The 27796-nt window shown below is 49.7% G+C and overlaps 3 protein-coding genes across 4 annotated transcripts in view; 1 reads left to right on the forward strand and 2 right to left on the reverse strand.

Annotated features, from left to right (window-relative positions):
- Window positions 1-27796, reverse strand: part of LOC140085330 (uncharacterized) — a 309037-nt gene that overhangs the window by 221827 nt on the left and 59414 nt on the right. The gene's annotated exons all lie outside the window — the stretch shown is intronic.
- LOC140114822 (uncharacterized) lies at window positions 15594-20288 on the reverse strand. 2 transcript variants are annotated; one of them, XM_072132738.1, is made up of 3 exons: window positions 18041-20288; window positions 17832-17928; window positions 15594-17493 (listed from the first exon to the last, which is right to left on the reverse strand). In XM_072132738.1, exons 1-3 carry the CDS (start codon window positions 18088-18090, stop codon window positions 17302-17304), a joined length of 339 nt encoding a protein of 112 aa, XP_071988839.1. In that variant the 5' UTR covers window positions 18091-20288; the 3' UTR covers window positions 15594-17301. Both variants share the same exon structure in this region; 1 of them encodes a protein (XP_071988839.1).
- The window catches only part of LOC140114036 (uncharacterized), a 43652-nt gene continuing 39838 nt past the window's right edge, over window positions 23983-27796 (forward strand). Inside the window, exons 1-4 of the mRNA XM_072132678.1 lie at window positions 23983-25289; window positions 25368-25476; window positions 25561-25622; window positions 25822-25933. Coding sequence (XP_071988779.1) covers window positions 24987-25289; window positions 25368-25476; window positions 25561-25622; window positions 25822-25933 — 586 coding nt within the window. The 5' untranslated portion in view covers window positions 23983-24986. The remainder of the gene's footprint in view (window positions 25290-25367; window positions 25477-25560; window positions 25623-25821; window positions 25934-27796) is intronic.

The following is a 27796-nucleotide window of genomic DNA, read 5'->3' on the forward strand; positions in this document are numbered from 1 at the left end:
GGAGATATCCCCTATCAAAAGTGGAGAGCAACATGGGAGGCAGTAGAGAGTCCTGATATTAGAGCCACAACTCCAAGGGAAGGCCATCGAAGTATAAATCTCTATAGAATTCAGGAAAGGTCGCTAAAATGTCATCATTAGATGTGATAGCGGTTCCTTCAGCAGAGGTTAGCAGCAGTACTGTTGGGGACACTGTATTCTGATCTATTAGTTGCACTAATAAGCTACTGGACTGGTAACCCAACTCAAAGTATTTTTGGTGTGCAAAAAATGAACGCCTCTTTTCTTTTTCATGAAGGCAGTGTAAATATTATCGGCCTGTAGGCAACCACTTATCTTTATTTAGAGTAGAAGGATCCGTAACATAGGCTGCCTCTAGCTGGGTACAGGCGCTAGCTAATTCAGCCTCTTCCCTGCGAGCCTCTTTCTTAACATAAGTAAGTGCAGATTGTAAGTATTGAGGATTGAGGGTCCGTCATGTCATTGTATGCCAGGTAGTCAGCTATTAGAGCAGGGGTACGGTCAGTGCCAGGCAGGAGTGAGAACCAAAAGGAGTGAATTTTCTGTGGGTTAGTCGAGTCATGGACCTCTGGAAATTAAAGATGAACTAAAATAAGGGTATGATCAGAGACACCTCTCGGTAGATGGACAGTCTCATGAATGAGCGCAACCGCACTTGCATTCCCGCACACATAATCAATCCTGGAAAGGGTATTACGTCCAGGGGTATGGCAGGTGTATTCTCGTGTGTAAGGATGGCAAAGCCTCCATATATCAGACCAGCCCAGTTCTAGTAACAATCGAGCCAGAGGGGTCTGTAGGTCAGGGGGTTCTAGTTCTGGATCATGTCTAAATTTGTCGAGAACAGCATTGTGTAGGGCGTTAAAATCCCCCATATAGAGGACGCGGCCTCATGTAGTACATTCAGAGAGGAGGTAGGGGGGTTGTAAACACCTAGGATAACAAATGAGCGACAATTTACCCATATCGCCCTGACTACACCCGGTTCCCATCTCACTGAGCGATGTATGAGGAGTGAGACCCCCCTATTACAGAGTTACCACAGTATAAATAAAATGGGGAAGTCTGCACCTCAGGTAAAATAACAGCAGCCGGGTGAGGCCGGGTCTCTTCTGCAGTGGGAGGCGTGCGTCCTGGTGGTTTTCCCTTCAAGTTTAACTGCAGTGGGGGTGACAAGAACCACAGTGTATGGACCATCAAACCTTGGGTCCAGGCAGTTCTTGCGGATGTACTTCTTTACGTACACCTTGTCACCTGGTTGGAAGTCGTGGACCGTGTCACCTGTGGATTCAGGAATAGAAGCGGATACTGCAGAATGTGTGTTAGACAGTTCTTTTAGACAGACGGACAACAAACTTAACAACTTTATCCATCCCCTCAGCTAACTGCTGCTCCCTAACTTCTGACAACTTAAGAGGTGTCCCAAACAGAATCTCATAGGGAGTAAGACCATGTTTGGCTTGAGGGGTGTGTCTGACATGGTACAGGGCAATGGGCAAGAGTTCTGGCCATTCCTTAGGGTTTTCTTGTGTCATCTTGAGCAGTTTGTTCTTCAAAGTCCCATTCATCCTTTCAACTTTCCCGGAGCTTTGAGGATGATATGGCATGTGGAGTCCTACGTTGGCTCCTAGCATCTGCCATAGTTCAGTGTAGATTTGTCCGGTGAAGGCTGGTCCTTGGTCACTTTCTATTACCTGAGGTACTCCAAATCTACAGGCAATTTCAGTAGTCAGTTTCTTGGCTGTGAGCTTGGCAGTCATGTTGACAACTGGGTAGGCTTCTGGCCATCCTGAGAACATGTCCACAGCTACTAAGGCATATTCATATCTTCATGACTTGGGAAGCTGAATATGGTCAACTTGGATCCTTTGGAAAGGGTAGTCTGACTTAGCCAGGTGCTGGTAGGGCACTTTGGTCGTGGGAGCTGGGTTGCAGGTAGCACAAATGGAACAGGCCTTGATGTAGGCATTCACAGCTGTAGATAATCCTGGAGCAAAATACATCTTCTTGGCATAGCCTAGTGCTTGGTTCTTTCCTCTGTGCGTTACCCCATGAGCCCAGGCAGCAATGGCGGGGTACAACTTTCTAGGGAGACAGACAAGTCCTTGCATTGTCCAGAGTCCATTCTTTTTTTTTTTTTTTTTTTAAATCGCTTTATTGGCACAGAAATGAAACGGTGCAACATCACAAAACAAGGATCATTAGCTGAGGTACATCAGATATAGCAACATATATCTTTACACAACCATTTGTCATGTGTGATAACATCTGTACAAAAACAGCGATCCAGTAAACCCCTCCCCAACCCATATATAGAACAGTAACCAACCTGGTCGAGAGGTGTCAAGAGATAAATGGAGTTAAAGAAAAGGTAGTAACAATGGTTAGGCAACAAGGTAACCCACCACCCTATTTCTGGAGTGCAAGGAATCCCTCCTGTTGACAGTGCACAAAGGAGTGCAGGAAGGGTGCCCAACTGTAATATGTAAAATTATAATAATATGACCTCCATCGAGTATTGCATTCACTGAAAAGGGACAAGAGACACTCTCAGACTGCGAACATTAAAAAGAGTATCTGGGGAAGAGCACCAAGAGCCCCACACCTTTCGGAACTTATCCGGGCAGCCGCGGTGTTTGTACACTATATTGTCGTAAGGCAGAGTCAGATTAACTAGTTTCTTCCACTGAGAGACAGTAGGAGAGCGATCAGCCATCCAGCGTATGGCAATGGCCTTACGGGCCAAAAACAGAGCTTCCTTCAAGAAAATAGTTTCATAATGGGTCCAGTCATCCTCCCGGGTAATTCCCAACAGGCATAGGGTGAGGTAGGGACCGGTTTATTCAGGATAGCAGACAGCAGAGAAACTACTTCTGTCCAGAATACGGCTAAGTAATCGCAAGTCCATATTAGGTGGATGAAATCTGCCCTGTCCACATGACATCTGTGACATCTAGAGTTCTGCAATCTATGCATATGGAACAGTCTGACTGGAGTGATATATCATTGATGGATGATGAACAACTGAATTAGTTTATTATTGGCTGCCGGTGATACCGAGGTGTGAGACTCCTGGGCCGCCCCCCAGTCTTCATCCGATAGTGAGGGAATGAGAGCCTCCCATTGGGCTCTGACTGGCAGTGGGGGACCCTCCAACAGCTCAGAAAGGAGGTGGGTATAGATAACAGATACCAGGCCTCTAGGACCCTGAGAGCGTAGAATTCCAATCAGTGGGAATGAGGAGAAAGCAGTCTCTGTCGGAGGGAACTGAGCCAGAAAAGCATGCCTTAGCTGTAGGCAATGATAGACTTCCCTATCTGGAACATCAAAAGCGGATCTAATTGCCTCCACAGAGAGAGCCTCCCCATTCTCCCCAAGAAGTTGAGCAATGTTCACTAGACCCCTGGCGGTCCAGTATGAACCATCTTGCAAATCTGAGAGATGGAGCAAACCTGGGTGGGACCAGAGGGGAACATGAACAAGGGTGCCCAGTGCAGCTGATAGTTTCTTGGCATGAGACCAAACCTGTCTGGCCAGCCTATGCAAAGGAAGAAGGTGGTTAGGCTTATAATCAACAGGCTCCAATACTGGCCACAGGGAGCGTAGGTGGAGGAACCGGGCAAGGTGGCTTTCAGCGTCTGGCATCTGCCCAGGTGACACCCAACTACGGAGATAGCGAAGCTGACCCGCTAGGTAATACAAGAAGGGATCCGGCAAAGCAGCCCCCGCCTGTGCCTTAGGGCGACGCAAAGTGGACAGACGGAGTTTAGCACGCCCACTCCCCCAGATGAATGAGGTGAACAAAGAGTCCAGCTGCGCAAAAAAACGTCTGGGCACTGGGATATCCGCATGCTCTAGGGTGTACAACAATTTAGGCAATGCAATCATTTTAAGTAAATTTATGCGTCCAGCCACAGACACAGGCAGGAGCCTCCAAGTATTTACCTTATCTTTTAAATAAGTCACCAAAGGGGCTATATTAAGAGAGAAGGAACGGGAGATGTCCCGTACAATATGTACACCCAGGTATTGAAATCCCTCCACTATTTGAAGGCCGCAGAACTCAGGACCCCAACCATAACCCTCCCTATGTAGTGGCACAAGAAAGGACTTATCCCAGTTAATGAGGAGGCTTGAGAAATCACCAAACCTATTTATAATTGAGATGGCCCTGGGAAGGGTGGCAGCAGGGTTAGCCATATACAACGCTACATCATCGGCATAAAGGCTAATTCTATTTTCCCGTGCCCCCACTCGTACCCCCTGAAGAGCAGCATCACGGCAAATCCGGATGGCTAGGGGCTCCATTGCAATTGCAAACAGGAGCGGTGAAAGGGGACAACCCTGCCTGGTACCTCTGTGGAGGCAAAAGGAGGAGGAAAGTAAACCATTCACCAGCACCTTGGCAGTAGGGGAGCTGTACAGTATAGACACCCACTTGAGAAACCTAGGCCCGAACCCGAACCTTTCCAGTACTGCCAACAGGTACGGCCATTCTACTGAATTGAATGCCTTGGCCACGTCTAGCGAGGCCAAGGCCCAATCTTGTTGTTCCCACCACCCCATTTAGGAAATAACCTGGGCCAGACGAATATTATTGGACGTGCACCTGCCAGGAATAAAGCCTGCTTGATCCGGATGTATAATTTCCGTTATTACTCTTCTTAAGCGATTGGCCAGGATTTTAGTTAATATTTTATAGTCATTATTAAGGAGTGAGATGGGCCTATATGTGCCACACTCCTCTGGGTCCTTTCCCGGCTTCAATAACACCACAATAATGGCATCGTTGAGGGTGGGTGGGAGGCAACCCCTATCAAATGCTGCTCGGTACATGGCCGATAGGTGTGGAGTAAGAGATGTTGCGTATTGTAAGTAGACCTCTAAAGGGAGACCATCAGGGCCCGATGCCTTACCCTTTGCCATAGATTGGAGCGTTTCAGTGATCTCATCTTCGGATATAGGGGCCTCCAACAACTCAACGCTCTCGGGAGAAAGGCCGGGAAATGTAAGTTCATCTAAATATTCAGCTAGTTCAGTAGTTGTGTGTGTGAATTTGGATGTGTAAAGCTCCCTATAGAAAGTAGCAAATTCAGAAAGAATGTCATCTGAAGACGATACTGTTGGGCCTGCTGTGGATTTAATGCGTAATACCGGGGGGCAGGAAGATGCCCTCTTTGCCAACCAAGCTAACAGCTTACCTGATTGATTGCCTGCTTCAAAATACGACTGTCTATTGAAAAAGAGACTTCTAGCTGCCTTTTCCTTTACCACCGTAAGATAATCCCTGCCCAATGATAGCCAGCGCTCCCTGTTTGCCTCGTCTGGGTTCCTAGCAAAGGCCAACTCCGCCTCTCTACAGGCCCTGGCCAGTTCCTCCTCTTGCAGTGCCGAGGCCTTTTTAACAAAAGAGATAGATGAGCGCAGGCAACCTCGAAGAAAGGACTTCAGGGTATCCCATGTTAGTAAGTCATCTAGATCAGCATTGTGCATCTCAAAGAACTGTGATAGTTGGTCTGGAATTCTATCTATAGACTTAATAAGAGTGAGCCAGAAGGGATGAATCCTATTACTCAGCATCCTCCCCTCCATTCCCCATGATAAGCTAAGAATAATAGGGCTGTGGTCTGACAGGCAGCGGGGCAGATGGGAAATGTCAGCCGTATTTGCATGGATACCAGGGGTGCCAAACATATAATCTATTCTAGACAAAGCATGAAATCTAGCTGTGTGGCAGGTGAACTCTTGTAATGACGGGTGAAAAGACCTCCACAGATCGATCCAGCCAAGTTCTGACATGAGCAGGGCAAGTTGTGAGGAACCTGGAGAATGGCAAGAGCCGGAGCCTGCAGAGAAGCGATCTATATGAGGGTGCATTACTAGGTTCAAATCCCCCATTAATAGAATTTCAGCCCCTGGGTACTGGGATGCAAACGTAACTGCGTCCTGCAGGATTTGGAGGGAACCAGGGGGAGGGTTGTATATACCCATCAGTATTGTTGGCCTGGAGAATAGTAGAGCATAAACAAATACATATCGACCCTCAGGGTCTATTTGCACTCTTTGAGGGTCCCACCGCACGGAAGAGTAGATCAATAGGGAAACACCACGGGAATAAGAAGTATGGCATGAACTCTTGGCCCATTGTACCCAAGGCTTGTTTAGATAATGTGTTGTCTCAGGGATCATATGGGTCTCCTGAAGGCATAAAATATGAGGCTGATAGCGCCTAACATGAGAAAAGACTGCACCTCTCTTGCCAGGAGTCCCCAGGCCCCTCACATTCCATGATATAATGTTACACCCCGCCATTGAAATTGGACACTAATACAGGGTCCGCAGTATATATGCCCCACACTAATAAGAGAGACCATACAGATAAGGCAGTGTCAGAACATAGCAGAAGTAACCCTGTTGCCTCAAATTTACTCCCCTCCCTCCCCCTCGACCATTTACAAAAAACATTTCCAACAAGAAAAAAAACAAACCAGCTCAGTTGAGCCATGTCATAAAAGTGGCTAAAGAGATAATTATGGGGGAAAGACCCACAAAGCAGCTGGGATTTGCTGTGGGTCAATTCACAAACAAACCTGCCGATACATCAGCCACTCGCTCAAGTAAAGGAAAATCTGTCCCTCTGGATAAGCACCACAGGATAACTTTGTAAAGAATTCTACATCTCACCAAACCCGTAATGTCCCGAGTCAGCATAGAACCAAGTCCCTGAAAGATAAAAGAGAAGATCACCGGATATTAACGCCTGGGCGAGCGGCGGTTACGAGCCAGCCACTCATCCGCCTCTGCAGGAGTAGAGAAGAAGATCGACTGGTCACCATCTATGACTCGAAGTCTAGCTGGATAGGCCATGGAGTAAACGATATTCCTTTCTCTCAGCTTCCGCTTGACTTGCACGAAGGACGCTCTCTGTCGCTGCAATTCTGGAGAGAAGTCAGGAAATATCGAGACTGAAGTATTCTCGAACCGAAGCTCTCCTGCTCGTCTAGCGTACTGCAAAGTAGTGTCCCGATCCTTACAATTCAGCATTCGGGCTAAAAGAGGCCGTGGTGGGGCACCAGGTGGTGGAGCTTTAGCAGGAACTCTATGAGCACGTTCCACTGCATATGCCGAGGAGTATGGGGCATCCGGGAGGAGCTCCCTGAGCCATCGCTCCACAAATTCAGCTGGTCTTTGACCTTCAGCCCTCTCAGGGAGGCCCACAATTCGCAGATTATTACGTCGGGACCTGTTCTCCAGGTCATCGGCCTTTTGGCGCCAGAACTCAACCTTGCGCGACAGTTCTCTAAGATTATCAGGGACATTTGCGGTTCTGTCGTCCAGGTCAGAAATGCAGGTTTCAGCATGGGACACCCTCTCTGGAAGGCTTTGGAGATCCTGACGGAGCAGACCAACATCTACCCTCACTTCATCAATCTTAGTGGTCAGAGAGGTTTTGGTTTCCAGTACCGCTGTCAGGAGTTGTTGTGACACTTCCTTCAGAGTAGGCGCTTTATCTGTAGGGGTCTCAGAAGAGGAGGCTGATGCAGGAGATGCTGCTGCAGAAGATCGGTCGGAGTTGGACCCTGCACGAGCGCCATGCTGATTAGAGCCACGGGCAAATTCTTTCAGCTTATCCGCAGCAGACGATGCCTTAGAGGGACCCATACTACGTTTGGGAGTGTTACCACCCTTTTTTCTCAAATGGTACGGAATTTTGTAAAAATCCAGGGGGACACAGGATAGATTGCAGGATAATGGCGAGTAGCTGAGGAGGTGCTGTCGCTCACATTAATGAATAATCATACGCCCTCTGGTGCATGGAGGTAGTAAATTACAGACAAGCCGTTCGCCAGCACAACTGACCTGATGTTGGAGTATCAGAGTGTGGTATTCAGCTGCCAGCAGGAGAACCAGGCAAAGGGTGCACACAATGGGGAGGAACACCACAGCAATCCGTCCTGATGGATGCGTAACGGACGTCGGGAGGATGACCCTATGCCTGGAAGAGCAGTATACAGACTTAGCCCCTTAACAGAAGATATAGTAGAGTCCAGGAACAATAACTCTTGGTCCAGGGGCCCTTGCTGACAGTGGTCCTGGGTACCAAATAGTGGGATCCACAGTGTAGTCCCTGGGGAAGGCTCCTGATCACCTCCCCAGATGCAGAGCCCTAAGGTCGGGCAGCAGATTTACTTGAGGCCGGGGCTTCTGAAGCCCAGTAGGCCTCACTGAACTTGTGGGCTTCAGAGCCTGCAGGGTGGTGGGATCGGGCTGCAGAGGCTCCCACAGAGATCTGGAGGTCAGATGGGTCTGCAGGCAAAGCTGGGCTGTTGTAGGAGCCAGCGGTGAGTGTCCGACTTCCGGTCCAGGTGAGGGTGCTCATGCGCCGGGTGCCGCCGCTAGGCGAGGCCGGGGCTTCTGTGGCCTAGTAGGCCTCACTGAACTTGTGGGCCTCAGAGCCTGCTGGGTGGTGGGAACGGGCTGCAGAGGCTCCCACACGGATCCGGAGGCCAGATGGGGCTTCAGGCAGGGCTGGGCTAATGTAGGAGCCAGCGGTGAGCCTCCGACTTCCGGTCCGAGTGAGGGCACACGTGAGCCGGGAGCCGCCACCAGGCGAGGCCGGGGATTCGGGCCACAGGTAGGCCGCAGCTAGGAAAGGCCCCCCCACAGTCACAGAAGCCCACCTTATGCTCCGGTGGGGCAGCGATGGGGAGCGGCAGCCACAGGCCTTGTTGTTATGAAGCCAGAAGGCCTCTGGCAGTGGATGAGGCCCGGGAGTCCGTGGGGGCCACTCGGAAGCAAAGTGCCCCGGACAAAGGCACTTGTATGGGACCCTATAAGCCCCCTGGAGATAGAGGTCACTTTCTCTGGGGTGTCAGACCCCCTTTAAGGGTAGGATGGCTGGGGATACTTTACTGGGCAGAGGAGCTTGCACACAGTGCGTCCATCTCCTACGGCAGTTGGCCACGCCCCCCCAGAGTCCATTCTTATAAGCAGCACCCCATGCTTTCCATGCTTTATGCTCTTCTTCTGGGGCCATCTTTTGTTCCTCTTGTAACTGAGCAAGGGTAGGAGAAATAATCTTCTCTTCTTCTTCTTCTTTCTTCTTCTGGGCTCTAGTGGCCACCATACAGGGGTAGGTCATCTCTTGTTTTTCCTTCGGGATCCTTTCCAGCCACTCGGATGACACATTCCCCATGGCAGCTTCTTTGGCCGCACAATCAGCTAGATAGTTTCCTCTAGCTGCTTTGGAGTTCACTTTTCCGTGAGCTTTTACCTTGATCACTGCCACCTTGGTAGGCAGTTGTAGAGCTTCCATCAGGCTCTTTATGAGGTCTGCATGCTTCACTGGGGTACCTGCGGCTGTGATGAAGCCTCTGTTCTTCCAGATTATTCCAAAATCATGGGCAATGCCATGGGCATACCTTGAGTCAGTCTTGATGTTCACAGTCTTCCCTTTGGCCAAAGTACAGGCTATCAGTTCGGCTTCATGAGCTGACATGGAGGCTGGTATGGCTTCCGCTTTCACCACCTGTGTTTCAGTGGTTACCGCATAACCTGTATGGTACCTTCCAGACTGGTCTGCAAACCTGGAGCCGTCTGTCCAAAGTTCAAGGTCAGGATGGGGTAATTCCTGGGTAGTTACCCCTGGAAGCGTTGAGGTGTCATCAAGAAGAACTTGTAAGCAGTCATGAGGATCTTCAACTTCTGGAGCAACTTCTGAGTCACCTTCTTCCCACCTGGAATGTGGAAGGAGAGTGGCTGGATTGCTGACTGAACAACGTTTGAAGGTGATATGGGAAGGCAGAAGTAAAGAACACTGAAGTCTGAGGTGTCCCAGATGTCTGGGTTGGGTCTGAGAAAGGACTGCCGCCAGATCATGTGAGGCTTGAATGATGAGGTCATGTCCCAGGACGATGTCCGCAGTCTTGTCTAGGAGTGCATGGGCGGCATGAACTGCTTTCAAACAAGTAGGAGTTGTTCTGGCCACAGGGTCCAGACGGCAAGAGTAGTATTCAATAGGACGTTGTCTCCCAGCATGCTGTTGCACCAGGACACCAGTTGCATGTACTTCACTTTCAGAAACAAACAGGTTGAAAGGCTGGGTATAGTCTGGAAGTCCCAGAGCAGGCGCTCTGGAAATGGCCATCTTCAGTTGGTGGTGACAGTCTTGTAGATGTGGGAGGACCAGAGGTGAAGCACCTTGTGGTCCTCTTGACTTTAAACAGTCATACAAGGGTTGCATAAGCCTGGATGCATCCGGAATCCATTGTCTGCAGTAGGTGATGAGTCCCAAGAAAGACTGGAGTTGGTTAATGGTGGAAGCAAATGGTAACTTGGCAATGGCCGATTTCCTGTCTTCTGTGAGGTGTCTGGCCCCTTGAGAGACACAATGTCCAAGGAAAATGACCTTTGTGTGACACCATTGAACTTTATCCTTAGAAACTTTGCAGTTGGCTGTAGAGAGGTACAGTAGAAGAGACAATGACTCTTGCTCCAGCAGTTGTTTGGAGTCAGCACAGAGGAGAAGATCATCCACATACTGTAGGAGAGTAACTTGAGAATGCTCAGCAATCCAGGGAAACAAGATAGTCTTCATAGCCTGAGTAAATTTGTTAGGGCCGTTCTGGGCACCCTGTGGCCACCTTGTCCAAGTGAGTTGGCTTCCACAGGAGGTAAAGGCAACCTTACTCCGGGTGTAAGGGTACACTGAAGAAGGCGTTAGCAAGATCGATGACCGTGAAAACCTTCACAGAGGGTGGAATGCTGGCCAGCAAAGTGTTGGGGTTGGGTACCACCGGAGTTTCCAATACAGTAGCTGCATTGATTGCTCTGAGGTCCTGGACTAACCTGTACTTGGGTGGTGACCCCTTGGGGGTCTTCTTCTGGACAGGAAATAATGGGGTGTTGCAGGAAGAGGTACAGTAGATCAAAACACCTTGCTTGACAAGGGCCTGAATTTGGGTGAAGAAGCCTTGTTCTTGAGCCATCTTCAGACAATACTGAGGTATCCTCGGGGGCTGAGCCCCCTCTTTTAGATATACCATCACTGGAGGGACTGGTAGAAGTTCCACGCCGTCAGGTCCAGTTGACCAGAGTGAGGAGGGGAGTTGGGCTGAGACCCGGTCCGGGACTCCATAGAGGGGATCAGGTTGATGAATTTGCTGAAGCATCAGAGGGAGAGCTTTAAGTACACATCTGTACATAGTTCCTTCTTCTGACCTGGGGTCACGTAATTCAAGTTGAAGACCTTAGGAGGTATGACTGATAGAAGCTCTGAGACGTTGGAGAAGGTTTGCCCCTAAGAGGTTGACGGGGCAGGTATCTGACACCAGGAAGCGAGCCATGACATCAGGGAAAGGTCCAACGGGGACAGGAATAGTGAGGGGAGACTCAGCAGTGGTGTCAGTAATGCCAATACAGGACAAGAAGTCATCAGACAGTTCCACAGTACTTGGGAGGTTAGGTGAGGAGATAACTGAGGTGGCCGCCCCTGTGTCCACTAGAAATCTTGTGGGGTGCCGGTCCACTGGGAGGACAATGGATCCACAAGCTGTTTTAGGGTAAAGCTTTGAAGCGTTTGTAAAGCAGGGCACAGGTTGGCCTGAACTTCATAACTGGTGGGGAGATCCTGAGTCCTGTGGTCTTGGTTCTTGGTACCTTTGGTCCTGGTACCTGGGTTCATCATGTGATCCTCTATAGTCGTCAGATCTGGATCTTTTCTGTGATCCTCTATAGTCATCAGATCTAGGTCCACTTTGGCGCGGTCTGTAGTCATCTCGGGGGCGTTGACTGGGTCTGGACCTGCAGTCTCTTTTGACATGGCCTTGTCTTCCACAAATCCAGCAGGTAGGGTGAGGTCTCTGGTTGTTGGATCCAAAGAGTCCTTGCTGTTGTGGTGTCTGCCACGGATGAGATGCATGTGGTACTGGTGGCTGAGGGTAGTAGTTGACAGGCATAGGTGGTCCTGTAGGGGCTTGCTGTACCATAATAGGGGCAGGGACCGGTTCTTCATCTGAGTCACTGTTCATTGAAGTGGTGGTCATCAGCATCACTTTCTTTTTCTTCTTGTCTTTCACCTTATGTTGAGCTTTCTGGAATCCTTTGATTATGGTTACAGCATCCTTGAATCCTGCAGATAGGATTTCTGGATGAGTGGCAAGAACTTTGTCTTTAAGTTCATCATGGAGGCCCTCCACTAGGGCCTTTACAAGCATGTGGGCTTGGATCTTATTATGAAGGGTGAATCCGAGATCCTCAAACTGTTGAGACAGTCTGGTGGAGTACCTGTCCACCGGTTCATCCTTTTCCTGCTGGACGGTGAGGCATTCCTGTGCCCAAGTCTTCATCTGGGAACAGAAGTCCAACCCCGACTGGTAACTGTCCTGGTCCGGCACTGCCGAGGCGTCCAGGTACTTCAGGATGACCTAGTAGGTTCACTGGTGAGGGTCTTGCTCCTCAGGGGAGCTTCTGCTGTGACAGTAGGCATGTTTAGGTCAGGGAGTGTAGGAACACTGGGTGTGACTGTGGTTTTCTTCATCTGGGACTGCAGGGTCTCCACTGTTCGGTAGTTTGCTGTCCACACTGTTCTTCTTTCCCCCTCTGGGGTGCCTGTGGGGTAAGCAGTGGAGGCTGCGGGGACTTGGTGTGTGAAGGTTCGGTAGAGAGCCGAGCCCCGGGCTTGGGAGGGTGAGTTTGGTTAGTTTCCCACTCATCTCCGCTGTCTGCTATAGCGGCACGTCTATCTTGTAAGCGACTATAGAGTGGGGACCCTTGCAAAATTTCAGGGGTTATTTGGACTTGAGGGGCTGGCTGATCCTGATCATGCTTTTTGTGAACACGGGTGTTATACTGGACTGGAAACAGGCCTAGCGCCTGTGAGGGGTGGGATGAACTTTCTTCCGAGGCACTTGGGCCTTGGTAGTATGCCCCGGAAGAAGTGAGAAGCGGATACAGTGGCTGCACCCGGGCCCCTGCAGGAGTACCAAGATGGCCGCTGCCGGAAGAGGGGCATATTCTGGACTGCCAGCTTTCTTTCCTCTGCCAGGTATTTGCCTGTGGCTGAGAAGCAGTGGCCTAGGAAGACCACTTTCTCCTGGCAGTACTGGAGCTCGTCTTTGGAAACTTTGCAACCCTTCTGGAACAGAAAACACATAAGGTCAATAAATGTATCCTGGCGAACAAAAACAGTAGGTCCTCCGCATACTGGAAAGGAGAACATCCAGTAAGGGGCTAGTCTGCCAGTCTACTCCCTGTAGGGCCGTGGGGTATTGGCTGGGTGAGTTTTACCCCCCTTGTGGGAGTCTACATCAGATATACTGGAATACTGAAGTGGTAAAGGCAAATAGGTACTGGCAATCCTCATGTAGGGACACAGAGAGGAGGACATGTGCCAAATCAATAACAGTGAATAATATGTCACTCTCAGGGACTGCTGCCAGTTTGGGCTAGGGACCAATGGGCTTCAGTACACTCATTGGCAGCTTGGAGGTCATAGACCATCCTACATGTATCCAGCTGTTCTTTCCGGGCCTTTTCCTTGACTGGGAATGGGTTAAAATCATCATCGGGCTAGCAGAGGAGAGTTTTACAATGAAAGGCGATAACTCTATTTGGAAGGGGGGGCTTTCACACTCTCAGGTCATCAAATCTTCCATTACCGTGTGCGTCTCCGCTTTATCTCATCCAGACATATAGGATTCTCTTAACTATCTATAAAGTTCTGGCCAGACTCCAACATCTCAACATAATCCAGATACACTTAAGTTGGTTTTTAATCAAAAAGGAACAACAGTCAGTCATAGGCTCTGTAATGCAGTTGGGGGGCTCATTCTTGCTTAGTCTGTTATGCTGTAAGCGTCAAGGTCAAAACAGAACACACACTGATAACACAGCTCAGACAGAGCCCTAGATTTTTGGAGAACTTCAGCGTCAAGGTCATTTACATGTCTTCAGAAAACAAAACGCAGCTACACAGCCCCCGAGATCTCCCTCTCGTTAACCTCTTAAACGCCAGAAAGCAGGTACCAGACACATTGCAACACTTTTTTATAGTAATTTTTCTGCAATTGTCGGGATCAAATAAATTTGTAACTATCAGAGATGACCATACCCAAACAAACAGCGTTGCACATCCAAGAATAATCTGAACAGAGAACTGAAATAAGATGAAATCATCTCAGCCGGCGTTCTGAGCCCTGTTCAGGTCCTTCAATGGTGCTCCACTGCTAACCACAACCAGCGTTTATGGCTGCCAATAGTAGGGTCATAGGTAATTAACTTTCAGGGACTTAAAGGGAATATAACTTAAAATGGCCGCCACTGAAAAATAAACTGTCTTAAAATGGCCACTACCGGAAGAGGGGCATGCCCCACTTCCGCTGGATTTGGGGCTGTGTCTATGTGGGCGTGGAGCACCATACTGACGAAAAGTCTAAACCCCATCCGGGTTCTGAATTCCACATACGTCACATGTCTACACTTCTGGATTTGAACCGGCGCCATTATAGGGCGGTGGCGCGCCAGAGGAACCGCGGCCATTTTAGATACATCTTTTTCATTACAATTTTTAACACTTTGTGATTCACATTTTACATATCCGTAAGTCATTTCTGCCCCTTCACTGCCACCTTCTCCTTTCTTGTGCTGACTCTAACAGCCCCTTGTTCTCCAAGGACCCTTTACTACCATCTAAGATGGTCTTCCACAGTGTGGGCTGTAATCTCCCTGACCTTGGCTGTTCTACAAACTTGTACAAGTCTTTTGCACACTTCACATATTTCTTTCCTTCTCTCTGCTCCACTATCTGAGTTGCCGTCTGTGAAATAACACAATACATAGTAAGTACACTCAAAGTATCCAACAAACATCAGTAAATACAATTAGGCTGTAACCAGTTCCATTACCCACCAGGGCGTAGTATGTAGCCAAAACAGATTGTTTTAGATAGTAACTCTGACCACCGCCACAGCACCCCGACGCGCGTTTCGCCGTCGCTTCCTCTAGGGGGTGTGCTGTGGTATGGTCAGTGTCCCACATATATATCCCTCAACCCCAAATGAGTGGTACCTTGGGGCCAATCAAAACTGCAGTGTGCTTCTTACCAGGATGAACAGCAGGTGTACGAAGTAGCGCATCACCGCGGTCTCCAGACACGCGTCAGGAGGCGGGGCCACACTCCGGAAGACGCACAACGCGCATACCCTGCGCGTCATCGTGAACCGGAAGTGCGGCACCACCATCGAGACCCGCGCATGCGCCGAAGTGATGCGCATCCCACCGCCATCTTGGATCGGGGCAAAGGTAAGGGAAAATGATCTAAAGTCATCCTTATATTGTTTTAATGGGTGTACCCAGTTTTGCGGGTCAATGCCAAAATACCCTATTGGTAAACTCCAATCGCCATCAAACTGGAATAAATGAGTACATTAAACATTGACAAATGAGAAACAATATTAATAATACTGGATCATTGTTAAATGAACAGTGGGAATGAGTGAAATTCATTAGGAAATCCATTAATTAATAAATATAATAAGCATTAACAAATAATAAATAATATTAATAATGCTGGATCATTATTGAATGAGCGGTGAAAGTGAGTGAGATTAATTAAAAATATTGAAAATGTGAACGTGCAAATATATGCAAGCCGGAACATACCTGTGAAGGTTATAAAAAGTGCATGTGCCTGTGGTTATTTACAGGTTATTAAAGTGCTGGTGCTTGTGCAAAGCAAACAAACTATATAGTTCATTGAGGTCTGGATTTAAATCAGTGCATGTGTGCCACAAGACATACATCAATTAGACGATACGAAAAGTGCAATGTGCTGTATAAAAAGAGAGCATAATGGGGCACATTTACTTACCCGGTCCAGTCGCGATCCAGCGGCGGGTTCTCCGACGCTGATTCGGGTTCTGCCGGGATTCACTAAGGTCCGTGCGCCGATATTCACCAGGTGTCGCTGCTGCGCCGAGGTCCGCTGGAGTTCACCTGCTTTTTTCTGGTGTATGTGAGTGCTTGATCTTGCGACACAAATGGCTTTTTAAATTCTGCGTTTTTTCCGAATCCTTTGGGTTGTCCGGTGGCCACGCCCCCCGATTTCTGTTGCGCGAAAGTCGGCGCGATTGCGTCAAAAATCGATCGCGTGCGCCACAATTCCGTGAAATACAGCGCAAACAGGAAATATTCGGGAAAAACCAGACGGATTCGTGGCTGCGGACCCTTAGTAAATGTGCCCCAATGTCTCAGTGCAAAATGTGCAGAAAAAGAAAAAATGATGTGCAAATTAGGACGTATCACCAATTGGTGATGTGCAACCGCAAAAGAAATAGTGAACAATGACGCAAGCAGCATAACGCCGATTGGTAGTGAAAGAGAGATAAATAAAAATGATGACAAACCTTAAGACCACTGTTTGATCCAATGCATATAATAAGTGGACCATACGCATAGATATATCCCTATTAGATTTCAAACACAAGAAACCTTGAGTAATAAACTAGCTTAAAGTAAAAATATGTGATATAGAGGATGGGCCCCATCCCAATACAGGCGGTCCCCTACTTAAGGACACCCGACTTACAGACAACCCATAGTTACAGACAGACCCCTCTGACCTCTGGTGAAGCTTTCTGAATGCTTTACTATAGTCCCAGACTGCAATAATCAGCTGTAGAGTTTCTGTAATGAAGATTTATTGATAATCCTTGTTCCATTACAGCAAAAAAATGTTTAAACTCCAATTTTCACTAGGGCCAATTTTTTTTTGTCTGGCTCTACAATTATAAAGTATACAGTTTCGACAAATTCATCTTAAGAACAAACCTCCAGACCCTATCTTGTACGTAACCCGGGGACTGCCTGTACACGGAACCTGGGAGGGCTTCCCATACAAGGAAAAATTGGAAATGAAAAGGGGACCCCAAAAAGATCATATACCAGCTACAGCTCACATGAAATGACACCTTGCAATACAGCCCTAATCCACAATTACGCACACTAATGTAACAAGCACTAAGAGAGCAATAGAGACAGCCAACCATTACCAAATATATCACAAGTTAAACCCGTAAGAACAATATTAAAAACATGACTCAGAATCAGATTCATATAAATGGGGAGAAAGAGAGCTTTTCATTCAGTCCATGAGGAGATGTTGTGGCCAATTTGACTATCCACTTTAGTTCTATCCTTTCCAATTTCTTGAAGGTGTTGCCGCCGCGACCTCCTAAGATGATTTTATCTATGCCATATACCTGCAGGTCCCGCCATCTGCAGTCATGGCATTCTAGAAAATGTTTGGGTATGGGTTTCAATTTCATAATTTGTTCGTGGTCCGTGGGAAGAAGTTTGGCAGCCGATCTTATATCTTTCATGTGTTCCTGGACACGTGTTCTTAGTTCCCGTGTGGTCATCCCCACGTACTTCAATCCGCAAGGGCAGCACACAACATAAATCACGCCCGTGGTGCTGCAATTTATAAAGTGTACAATGTTAAAATTGCGTGTACCCTCAGAGTCTTGGAATATCCTAGTTTTTACCATTTGGGGGCATACACTGCAGTGTCCACAGGGGTAAGATCCCCAATCAGGGCCTTTTGATCCGAAAATGTAATTTTTCGGTTTAGGGGGTGCATAGTGGCTTCTCACCAACCTGTTCCCTATAGTGTCTGCACGTTTCGATACCACTTGTGGTGTCTCAGAAATGTGTTTTTTGATTTCAGGATCGGACTGTAGTATAGGCCAGAATCGCTCAAAAATAGAGTTCATTTCCCTCCATTGGGAGTTATATGGTGTAATAATCCTTACCTTATTCTCTTTTGGTCTTTTGGGTAAGTAAGGATCTTCGATCTGATGTTTTTGCCCGTAGATATCCCCTCTGTATATCCGAGTCACGATAGCCTCTCTGTTTAAATCGAGCCCTCAAAGAAATTATCAGAGTGACTGATGGAGCGGGGGTGGTGTTTGAAAACAAAACTAAATCGTCTCCTATATATATATTATATACATAGACTTACCGTGTTCCGGTGAGATTGATCAGATCTCCTCCGGGAGCTTCAAGGCTCATCCACCGGGTGTTAGTGCGGGTCCCCGGGGGCTCAGAGGCTCAGGCCACACCCCCACAGTTGAGAGCCAAATTGTCAGGGTCGTAATTGACAATTAACCGGTCCAGTCAGTCACCTCCAAATCAGAGCAAGTGTGCACGTTTTCAAGATAAAATAAGATTATTCAGTTTTAATCTTAAACAAGCTCTGCACTCTAGCTTTCATGACAGCAAGATAAGACTTTATTTCCGGGTTCCCAAATTTATACAAAAGAGAGAAAAGTGTGGTTATGTGTCATACAGCATCAAATTTGTCTAGCATCCGATGTGCCCTGGTTGGTCAGTTCCAGTATCTGGACAGATAATGTCCTGGGCGTTGAGTTTCGATATGAGGGATGAAGCCTTCTTGGAATCAGGAATGCTGTTCTATTCCTGGATATAGGGCGTTGGCTGTGCGGATGCCGGCGCCATCTTAAGTAATATATCTGAGCATATTGCTGAGGAGGAAAAACTTTAGTATTTGCCAGCTATATAAAAGTATAAAAATATAAAACTATAAAGCTCTTGTACAGATATTCCCCTTCACAGGCCTAGGCGGCCTTCTCCTTGTATTCAGCCAGTCATCTACTTCAGGTGGTGAAGAGAAAAAGAAGACACAATCTTAATAGACAACTCTCAATCTAGCCGGGAAGGCCATGGAGTAAGGAATCTGCAGCTCAGCTAGTCTGTTTATAACACTTATAAAAGTAGCCCGTGACTTCTGAAGAGCCACAGAGAAGTCTGGGAACAAGGACACTGTGCTGCTCTGGTAAGTTATGGAGCCCATATGCCTAGCCACGCCCAATATGGCGTCCCGCTCCTTGCTGCATAGTATGCGCCAACATGGGACGTCTACTTCTACTCTGAAGCGCTTTCTGAAGATATCAGACCGGTGTGAGATGTCAGGTGGTGCGGAATGGACTGGTGTGAGGTGTCGGTGGTGCAGGATGGACCTGTGTCAGGTGTTGGGTGGTGCAGGATGGACCTGTGTAAGGTGTTGGGTGGTGCGGATGGACCATTGTGAGATGTCAGGTGGTGTGGGATGGACCAGTGTGAGGTGTCGGGTGGTGTGGGATGGATCTGTGTGAGGTGTCGGGTGGTGCGGGATGGACCGGTGTGAGGGATGGAGCGGTGTGAGGTGTTGGTGGGTGCAGGATGGACTGGTGTGAGGTGTTGGGGGGTGCGGGATGGACTGGTGTGAGGTGTTGGTGGGTGCAGGATGGACCGGTGTGAGGTGTTGGGTGGTGCGGGAGGGACCGGTGTGAGGTGTCGGGTGGTGCGGGAACGGTGTGAGGTGTCGGGTGGTGTGGGATGGACCGGTGTGAGGTGTCGGATGGTGTGGGAAGGACCGGTGTGAGGTGTCGGATGGTGCGGGATGGACTGGTGTGAGGTGTCGGGTGGTGCAGGATGGACCGGTGTGAAGCGTTGGGAGATGCGAATGGACCGGTGTGAGTTGTCGGGTGGTGCAGCATGGACCGGTTTGAGGTATCGTGTGGTGCGAGATGAACCGGTGTGAGGTGTCCGGTGGTGTGGGATGGACCGGTGTGAGGTGTTGGGGGGTGCGGGATGGACCGGTGTGTGGTGTTGGGTGGTGCGGGATGCACCGGTGTGAGGTGTCGGGTGGTGCGGGATGCACCGGTGTGAGGTGTCGGGTGGTGCGGGATGGACTGGTGTGAGGTGGTGGGTGGTGCGGGACCGGTGTGAGGTGTCGGGTGGTGCGGGACCGGTGTGAGGTGTTGGGTGGTGCGGGATGGACCGGTGTGAGGTGTCGGGTGGTGTGGGATGGACCGGTTTGAGGTGTTGGGTGGTGCGGGATGGACCGGTGTGTGGTGTTGGGTGGTGCGGGATGCACCGGTGTGAGGTGTCGGGTGGTGCGGGATGGACCGGTGTCGGGTGGTGCGGGATGGACCGGTGTGAGGTGTCGGGTGGTGCGGAATGGACTGGTGTGAGGTGGCGGGTGGTGCGGGACCGGTGTGAGGTGTTGGGTGGTGCGGGATGGACATGTGTGAGGGGGTCTCTGGGACTTCTCACATCTTGTGGACTGTGTGACCAGCACCAGGAATATGAGGTGTGCATCGGGTGGAGCGGCCTGGGCCCGGGTGTTGTTGCTGTTTCTCCTCAGTCCCTGATCCTCACAGAGAACAAGCAGCAGCTCCTCGTCCTGTGTAATAACCTCCTCCTCCAGACCCCGCCCCTGCTTCATGTCACGTGACCCGATGATGTCAGCAGATCTTTATAGAGTACAGACAGGACTTACAGCCATTACCGACCCATAGGAAGTACAGGAAGACACGGAAGAGACTGGTGTGTACATTACATGGGGCTGCAGGAGGGGGAGAGGGGTGTACATTACATGGGACTGCAGGAGGAGGAGAGGGGTGTACATTACATGGGACTGCAGGCTGGAGGAGGGGGTGTACATTACATGGGACAGCAGGAGGGGGAGATGGGTGTACATTACATGGGACTGCAGACTGGAGGAGGAGAGGGGTGTACATTACATGGGACTGCAGGCTGGAGGAGGAAAGGGGTGTACATTACATGGGACTGCAGGCTGGAGGAGGAAAGGGGTGTACATTACATGGGACTGCAGGCTGGAGGAGGAGGGGGGTGTACATTGCATGGGACTGCAGGCTGGAGGAGGAGAGGGATGTACAATACATGGGACAGCAGGAGGGGGAGAGGGGTGTACATTACATGGGGCTGCAGACTGGAGGAGGATAGGGCTGTACATTGCATGGGACTGCAGGCTGGAGGGGGGAAGGGTGTACATTACATGGGACTGCAGGCTGGAGGGAGGAGAGGGGTGCACATTACATGGGACAGCAGGCTGGAGGAGGAGAGGGGTGTACATTACATGGCACTGCAGGCTGGAGGAGGAGAGGGGTGTACATTACATGGGACTGCAAGCTGGAGGAGTAGAGGGGTGTACATTACATGGGACTGCAGACTGGAGGAGGAGATGGGTGTACATTACATGGGACTGCAGGCTGGAGAAGGAGAGGGGTGTACATTACATGGGACTGCAGGCTGGAGGAGGAGAGGGGGTACATTACATGGGACTGCAGGCTGGAGGAGGAGAGGGGGTACATTACATGGCACTGCAGGCTGGAGGAGGAGAGGGGTGTACATTACATGGGACTGCAAGCTGGAGGAGTAGAGGGGTGTACATTACATGGGACTGCAGACTGGAGGAGGAGATGGGTGTACATTACATGGGACTGCAGGCTGGAGAAGGAGAGGGGTGTACATTACATGGGACTGCAGACTGGAGGAGGAGATGGGTGTACATTACATGGGACTGCAGGCTGGAGAAGGAGAGGGGTGTACATTACATGGGACTGCAGGCTGGAGGAGGAGAGGGGTGTACATCACATGGAACTGCAGGCTGGAAGGGGAGAAGGTTTTGTATTACATGAGACTGCAGGCTGGTGGGGAGAGAGTTGTGTACATTACATGGGACTGCAGGCTGGAGGGAAGAGAGGGGTGTACATCGCATGGGACTGCAGGCTGGAGGAGGATAGGGGTGTACATTACATGGGACTGCACATGGCGGGGGGTACATTACATGGGACTGCAGGCTGGAGGAGGAGAGGGCTGTACATTACATGGGACTGCTGTCTGGAGGAGGAGAGAGGTGTACATTACATGGGACTGCAGGCTGGAGGGGGAGAAGGGTGTATTTTACATGGGACTGCATGCTGGTGGGGAGAGAGTAGTGTACATTACATGGGACTGCAGGCTGGAGGAGGAGAGGGGTGCATATTACATGGGACTGGAGGAGGAGAGGGGTGTGCATTACATGGGACTGCAGGCTGGGTGGTGTGCATTACATGGGACTGCAGGATGGGGGGTTGAAAATTACATGGGACTGCTGGGAGAGGTAGGAGAATGGTGTACATTGCATAGGACTGCAGGCTGGAGGAGGAGAGGGCTGTACATTATATGGGACTGCAGGCTGGAGGGGTGTACATTACATGGGACTGCAGGCTGGAGGGGTGTACATTACATGGGACTGCCCATGGCTGGGGGGATGTACATTACATGGGACTGCAGGATGGGGGGTGTACATTACATGGGACTGCACATGGTGGCGGGTGTACATTGCATGGGACTGCACATGGCGGGGGGGATACATTACATGGGACTGCACATGGCGGGGGGTGTACATTACATGGGACTGCACATGGCGGGGGGTGTACATAACATAGGGCTGCACATGGCGGGGGATGTACATTACATAGGGCTGCACATGGCGGGGGGTGTACATTACATGGGACTGCACATGGCGGGGGGGACACTACATCTTCCCTGTAATCTCCTCCGGTCTCTGGATTTCTCTTCTTCCTCCTCAGGTTCTTACAATCCAGAATCTTCTATATCGGAGAATATTCCGGAGCGACTCATCCAGGATGGAGAGAGGGGGGGACAAGATGGCGGAGAGCGTCCTGCGCCTCACCCTAGAGATCCTGTACCGGCTGACAGGAGAGGTGAGAGATCCTGATGTCACATGACCTTAGTATTTCTGGTAATGACAGATCATGTAATCTTCTATTAATAATAATACAGACGGTCCTCTCCTTAACCCCTTAGCGCTCTGCGCCGTAGCTGTACTGCGCTGAGTCCCGCGAAAAGCGCTCAGCGCAGTACAGCTACTGCACAGAGCCGATGCCGGTTCAGCGCTGCATAGCAGCCGAACCGGCATCGTTAGCCGCGGGATTTCAGCGATAATTTACCGCTGACATCCCCGGCTAACACCCGCGGTCGGAGTGGGCTCCGATCGCGGGTGTTTAACCCGTTAAATGCCGCGGTCAACGCAACCGCAGCATTTAACATGCCTTCTGGGCATAACCATATAAAGAGACGCAGGTCAGAATCTAAAAAATGGGACTGAGCCTTAACTTGCAAACAGGCTGCATCCTTAAGGGGTTAAGGACACCCGACTTACAGACAACCCCTAGTTACAGTTGGAGCCCTCTGCCCACTGTGACCTCTGGTGACCTCTCTGGACTGCGGACTCCAATTACTTCAAAAAATTTTGAAACTCCAAATGTCGCTGGGGCAAAAAAATTTTTTTGCTTGGAGTTACAATTATAAAATATACAGTTTTGACTTGCATACAAATTCAACTTAAGTACAAACCCATGGAACTGATCTTTTATGTAACTTAATTCACTGCAAACTTTAGAGGCGGTTTATGATAAGGCTAAAACTTGGCTTTTATTTAATCTTTAAAGAGAATCCGTCAGGCAAATTAACCCCCTAAACTAAATATATTTTCATAAACTGCCATTAGAGAGCATTGCCTCTATCCCTTCATTGTCCCTCTACATGCCTGTAAACTTAAGCAATGAGGTCGTAAAGCTGTATGCAAATGACCTGTTAGATGTCCAATGAGTCATTAGCATATTCAAGCTGTCAAGGTTATTTATGTGTGGGAGGCACAGCCACACCCCCCAGTGCTTGACTGACAGCCTGTTTAATGGTGTAATGGCTTCTCCATGTGCTTCCTGGTGCTGGCACCTCCTGCACCTGCATCCAGGCTGGCGAACAGACTCCTGTGGTTCCCTCTCCAAGAGCACTCCCAGTATCCTACCTCTGTAAGGAATCGTTTGGCACGTTGCCTGCCGTTGCTGTTAGGCACTTGTGTAGCTGATGTCTGTGTTTCTCACATGTGTATGGGACTACAGCAAGTCAGCAGATAAAGCACAGACACCAGCAATGCTTTACTATACATTACACACAGACATGAGCAGGGGGAGGAGAGGGGAGGGGTAACAGAGGTGACATCTTGCAGTCCCAGGCAGCCCAGGACCCTAGAAGGAAGCTACAATGATAATCCAAACTTCTTCTCCTTCTTTCTACTGTATTGGTGTCCTCAGGTACCTATACAATTTAAACCTATGACACAGCAGGAAGTAACAAGTTACTACTTAAATTGTCACATTGGCACTTTGTGAAAAATATGTGGCTTTTGGTTGTAATTTGGGCACTTGGTGTTCAAAAGGTTTGCCATCACTGTGCCAGGCAGATGTGTATGAGCTTTATTCACCTGGCGTGGTTAGCCAAAGATAAGAAGTAATGTCCGTAGTTCATTGGTTAGTAAATTATAATATGATCGCAGGAACAAAAGACATCTCTTTCCCGGGAATAACTAGTAACGTAAATCAGTCAAGGCCACATTCTTACACTGCACAGCCGAGTCTTCTCAGTCTTCATCCATAGTCTGGCCTCGTCTTAGTTTTCAGCATTTAGAAAGCATATGAAAAATAAAAACATTTCCATTAAACATATAACAATACGTCACACTAGCGCATTCCCAGACTGATCGGCCCCGAGGATTATGTGAGAATTGAGGGAGCAGTGAACAATCCACCTGAGTGACAAATACGTCTGCACTCGCCCTACCCTTTATGTGTTTGTGTGTTTATCCTAGTGAGCTCATTTTAATAATTAAAGATGAAATAAAAGCCAAGTTTTCTCCTTATCATAAAGTGTCTGTAAGGTTTGCAGTGAATTAATCATTATTTCCTGAGACACAAATAATAAGAACGTTCTATTCCCAGTGATTTTATCTTGTATGTTCCCCCTGACGGCCTGTAGTTGGTGATATAAGACGGGTGTCACCACATGTGTCTTTACCCCCTCACTAGAGGGAGCTCTTCCCCTTATATCTTTGGGGAGGTTTCCTTTGTCTTTTCCCTCATAACTTTTACCTCAGGATCGTTGTCTTTCTCTTCTGTCTCTAGAAAGATCTCAGCTCCGCCTCTTTCCTTATTTCTCTTCCCATTTGGTGATTAGTTTAGTTGGGAGGAGTTATGACCTAACAAGAGTGGCAGCTCCTTAGCTAAGCTTGGTTGTGCTGTGCTCCTATACAATACATGAGGCCGTATACAAAGATAAACCAAACCAACAAGAAGGTAGAGACCGAGGCGAGTACACGAGGGGAACGTGCAGGATACATCACACAAACCCCACACCCTTATACATGTAATAGTATTATCCCGCTGTCTCCCCATAACCAGGATTACACATTAGTGAAGAAGACGTCTAGTGAGCGCTGTCCGGCCCCTGTGTATGAAGAATGGGGGGGACCCCTGCGCCCCATCCCCCGGCCTCACCCCCTGATACATGACCAGATCCTAGAACTGACCATGAAGATGACGGAGCTGCTGACTGGAGAGGTGACACTGCTGGGAATGCTGGGACATGATCCAGTAATGGAGGCTCCGGGGGATGACTGTAGCCATTGTGTGTGTCAGGTTCCTATAAGGTGTCAGGATGTGGCCGTCTATTTCTCCATGGAGGAGTGGGAGTATGTAGAAGGACACAAGGAGCGCTACCAGGAGCCGCGGAGCCTGACATCACCAGGTAATAGACAGGACTATAGACACGTGTCCCCTCTGTATTATCTGTATATATAATACATATAGTCTGTGTATGTGATCCCTACAGTCCCTACATCCAGGGAGAGCAGATCCCCGGAGAGATGTCCCCGTCCTGCACAGGAGGATCAGGTAGGTGGAGATGTCTCTCCCTATGAGCTGTAGACGGCTGTCACCTCCTGCTCCTCAGTATTAGATGTCTTCTCCTGGAGGATGGAGCATAGACATGACATGTGCTCTGGATCTTCTCCATGTTCCTCAGAGATAAGTAGCGCTGGATTCCCGGCCTCTTCTCCAGCATCTTCTGACTATTAGAATATTTGTTTCTCAGCTTCTGGATGAGGAGAAAGATGTGGACATTATCGGTGCAGCCATAAAAGAAGAGACGTGTGTGAGTGATGAGGAGGAGTGTGAGGAGGACGCCCCGGCACATGTCCCCCCAGGTGAGGAGTGTGAGGAGGACGCCCCGGCACATGTCCCCCCAGGTGAGGAGTGTGAGGAGGACGCCCCGGCACATGTCCCCCCGGGTGAGGAGTGTGAGGAGAACGCCCCGGCACATGTCCCCCCAGGTGAGGAGTGTGAGGAGGACGCCCCGGCACGTGTCCCCCCAGGTGAGGAGGACGCCCCGGCACATGTTCCCCCAGGTGAGGAGTGTGAGGAGGACGCCCCGGCACATGTCCCCCCAGGTGAGGAGTGTGAGGAGGACGCCCCGGCACGTGTCCCCCCAGGTGAGGAGGACACCCCGGCACATGTCCCCCCAGGTGAGGAGTGTGAGGAGGACACCCTGACACATGTCCCCCCAGGTGAGGAGGACGCCCCGGCACATGTCCCCCCAGGTGAGGAGTGTGAGGAGGACGCCCCGGCACGTGTCCCCCCAGGTGAGGAGTGTAAGGAGGACGTCCCAGCACATGTCCCCCCAGGTGAGGAATGTGAGGAGGACGCCCCGGCACGTGTCCCCCCAGGTGAGGAGTGTAAGGAGGACGTCCCAGCACATGTCCCCCCAGGTGAGGAATGTGAGGAGGACGCCTCGGCACATGTCCCCCCGGGTGAGGAGTGTGAGGAGGACGCCCCGGCACGTGTTCCCCCAGGTGAGGAGGACGCCCCGGCACGTGTTCCCCCGGGTGAGGAGGACGCCCCGGCACGTGTCCCCCCAGGTGAGGAGGACGCCCCGGCACGTGTCCCCCCAGGTGAGGAGGACGCCCCGGTACGTGTCCCCCCAGGTGAGGAGTGTGAGGAGGACGCTCCGGCACGTGTCCCCCCAGGTGAGGAGTGTGAGGAGGACGCCCCGGCACATGTCCCCCCAGATGAGGAGTGTGAGGAGGACGCCCCGGCACGTGTCCCCCCAGTTGAGGAGTGTGAGGAGGACGCCCCGGCACATGTCCCCCCAGGTGAGGAGGACGCCCCGGCACATGTCCCCCCAGGTGAGGAGGACGCCCCGGCACATGTCCCCCCAGGTGAGGAGGACGCCCCGGCACATGTCCCCCCAGGTGAGGAGGACGCCCCGGCACATGTCCCCCCAGGTGAGGAGGACGCCCCCGCACATGTCCCCCCAGGTGAGGAGGACGCCCCGGCACATGTCCCCCCAGGTGAGGAGGACGCCCTGGCACGTCCCCCCAGGTGAGGAGGACGCCCCGGCACATGTCCCCCCAGGAGAGTAGTCACCGCTCACAGGAGTAGCGATCAGTTACTATAGTGGCTGGGATTGTATACTAGAATCCCAGGCAGGTTATTCACTGGCAAATCTCCCATATACTGCAATAATGCGGTTTTGTAATAGATATCAGGCACTCAAGAGTTAGTCTAAAAAATAAATAAGTAAAAAAATAAATTAAAAATTTTTTTTTTTTTTTTAAAACCTAAATGTTCAAATCACCCCCTTCCCCTCGAACTTATACAAAAGTAAATGAAATCATAAATATCGGAAATAACTGCATCCCAAAATGCTGGAACTATCAAAAAATAAAAAAAAGTCTATTCCTCGTGTTGAATCCCATAATGTAAATGTCTGAATCACCACTTTTTTTTACCATTTCGCAACTCATAAAAAGTGATAAAAAAATTGTACAGTCCCCAAAATGGTAGCAATGAAAAAAGTCGTCTCATCCTGCAAAAAATTACCCTTCCCCCAGCTCCGTACGCTGTAGTATGAAACATAGTATTGCCAGAAGATGACAAATTTAAGAATTTTATTTTTTACCAAAGGTCTTCATTTTTTAAATTAATAAAAACCTTTTATAAATTTAGTTTCCCTGTGATCGTACCAACCTAAGGAATAAAGTGCAGGCGTCATTTGGGACAAAAAGTGA

This window comes from Engystomops pustulosus, chromosome 1 (assembly GCF_040894005.1).
Source record: "Engystomops pustulosus chromosome 1, aEngPut4.maternal, whole genome shotgun sequence".
In the NCBI taxonomy this organism is placed as follows: Eukaryota; Metazoa; Chordata; class Amphibia; order Anura; family Leptodactylidae; genus Engystomops; species Engystomops pustulosus.

Bases quoted from the DNA above. Each gene is read 5' to 3' on its own strand.
- LOC140114822 (XM_072132738.1), bottom strand. From the start codon at position 18,090: ATGAGCCTTGAAGCTCCCGGAGGAGATCTGATCAATCTCACCGGAACA. The intron at 17,929-18,040 runs GTAAGTCTATGT...CGATTTAAACAG, and splicing joins ATCAATCTCACCGGAACACG to AGAGGCTATCGTGACTCGGA. The intron at 17,494-17,831 runs GTAAGGATTATT...TATAAATTGCAG, and splicing joins AAAGACCAAAAGAGAATAAG to CACCACGGGCGTGATTTATG.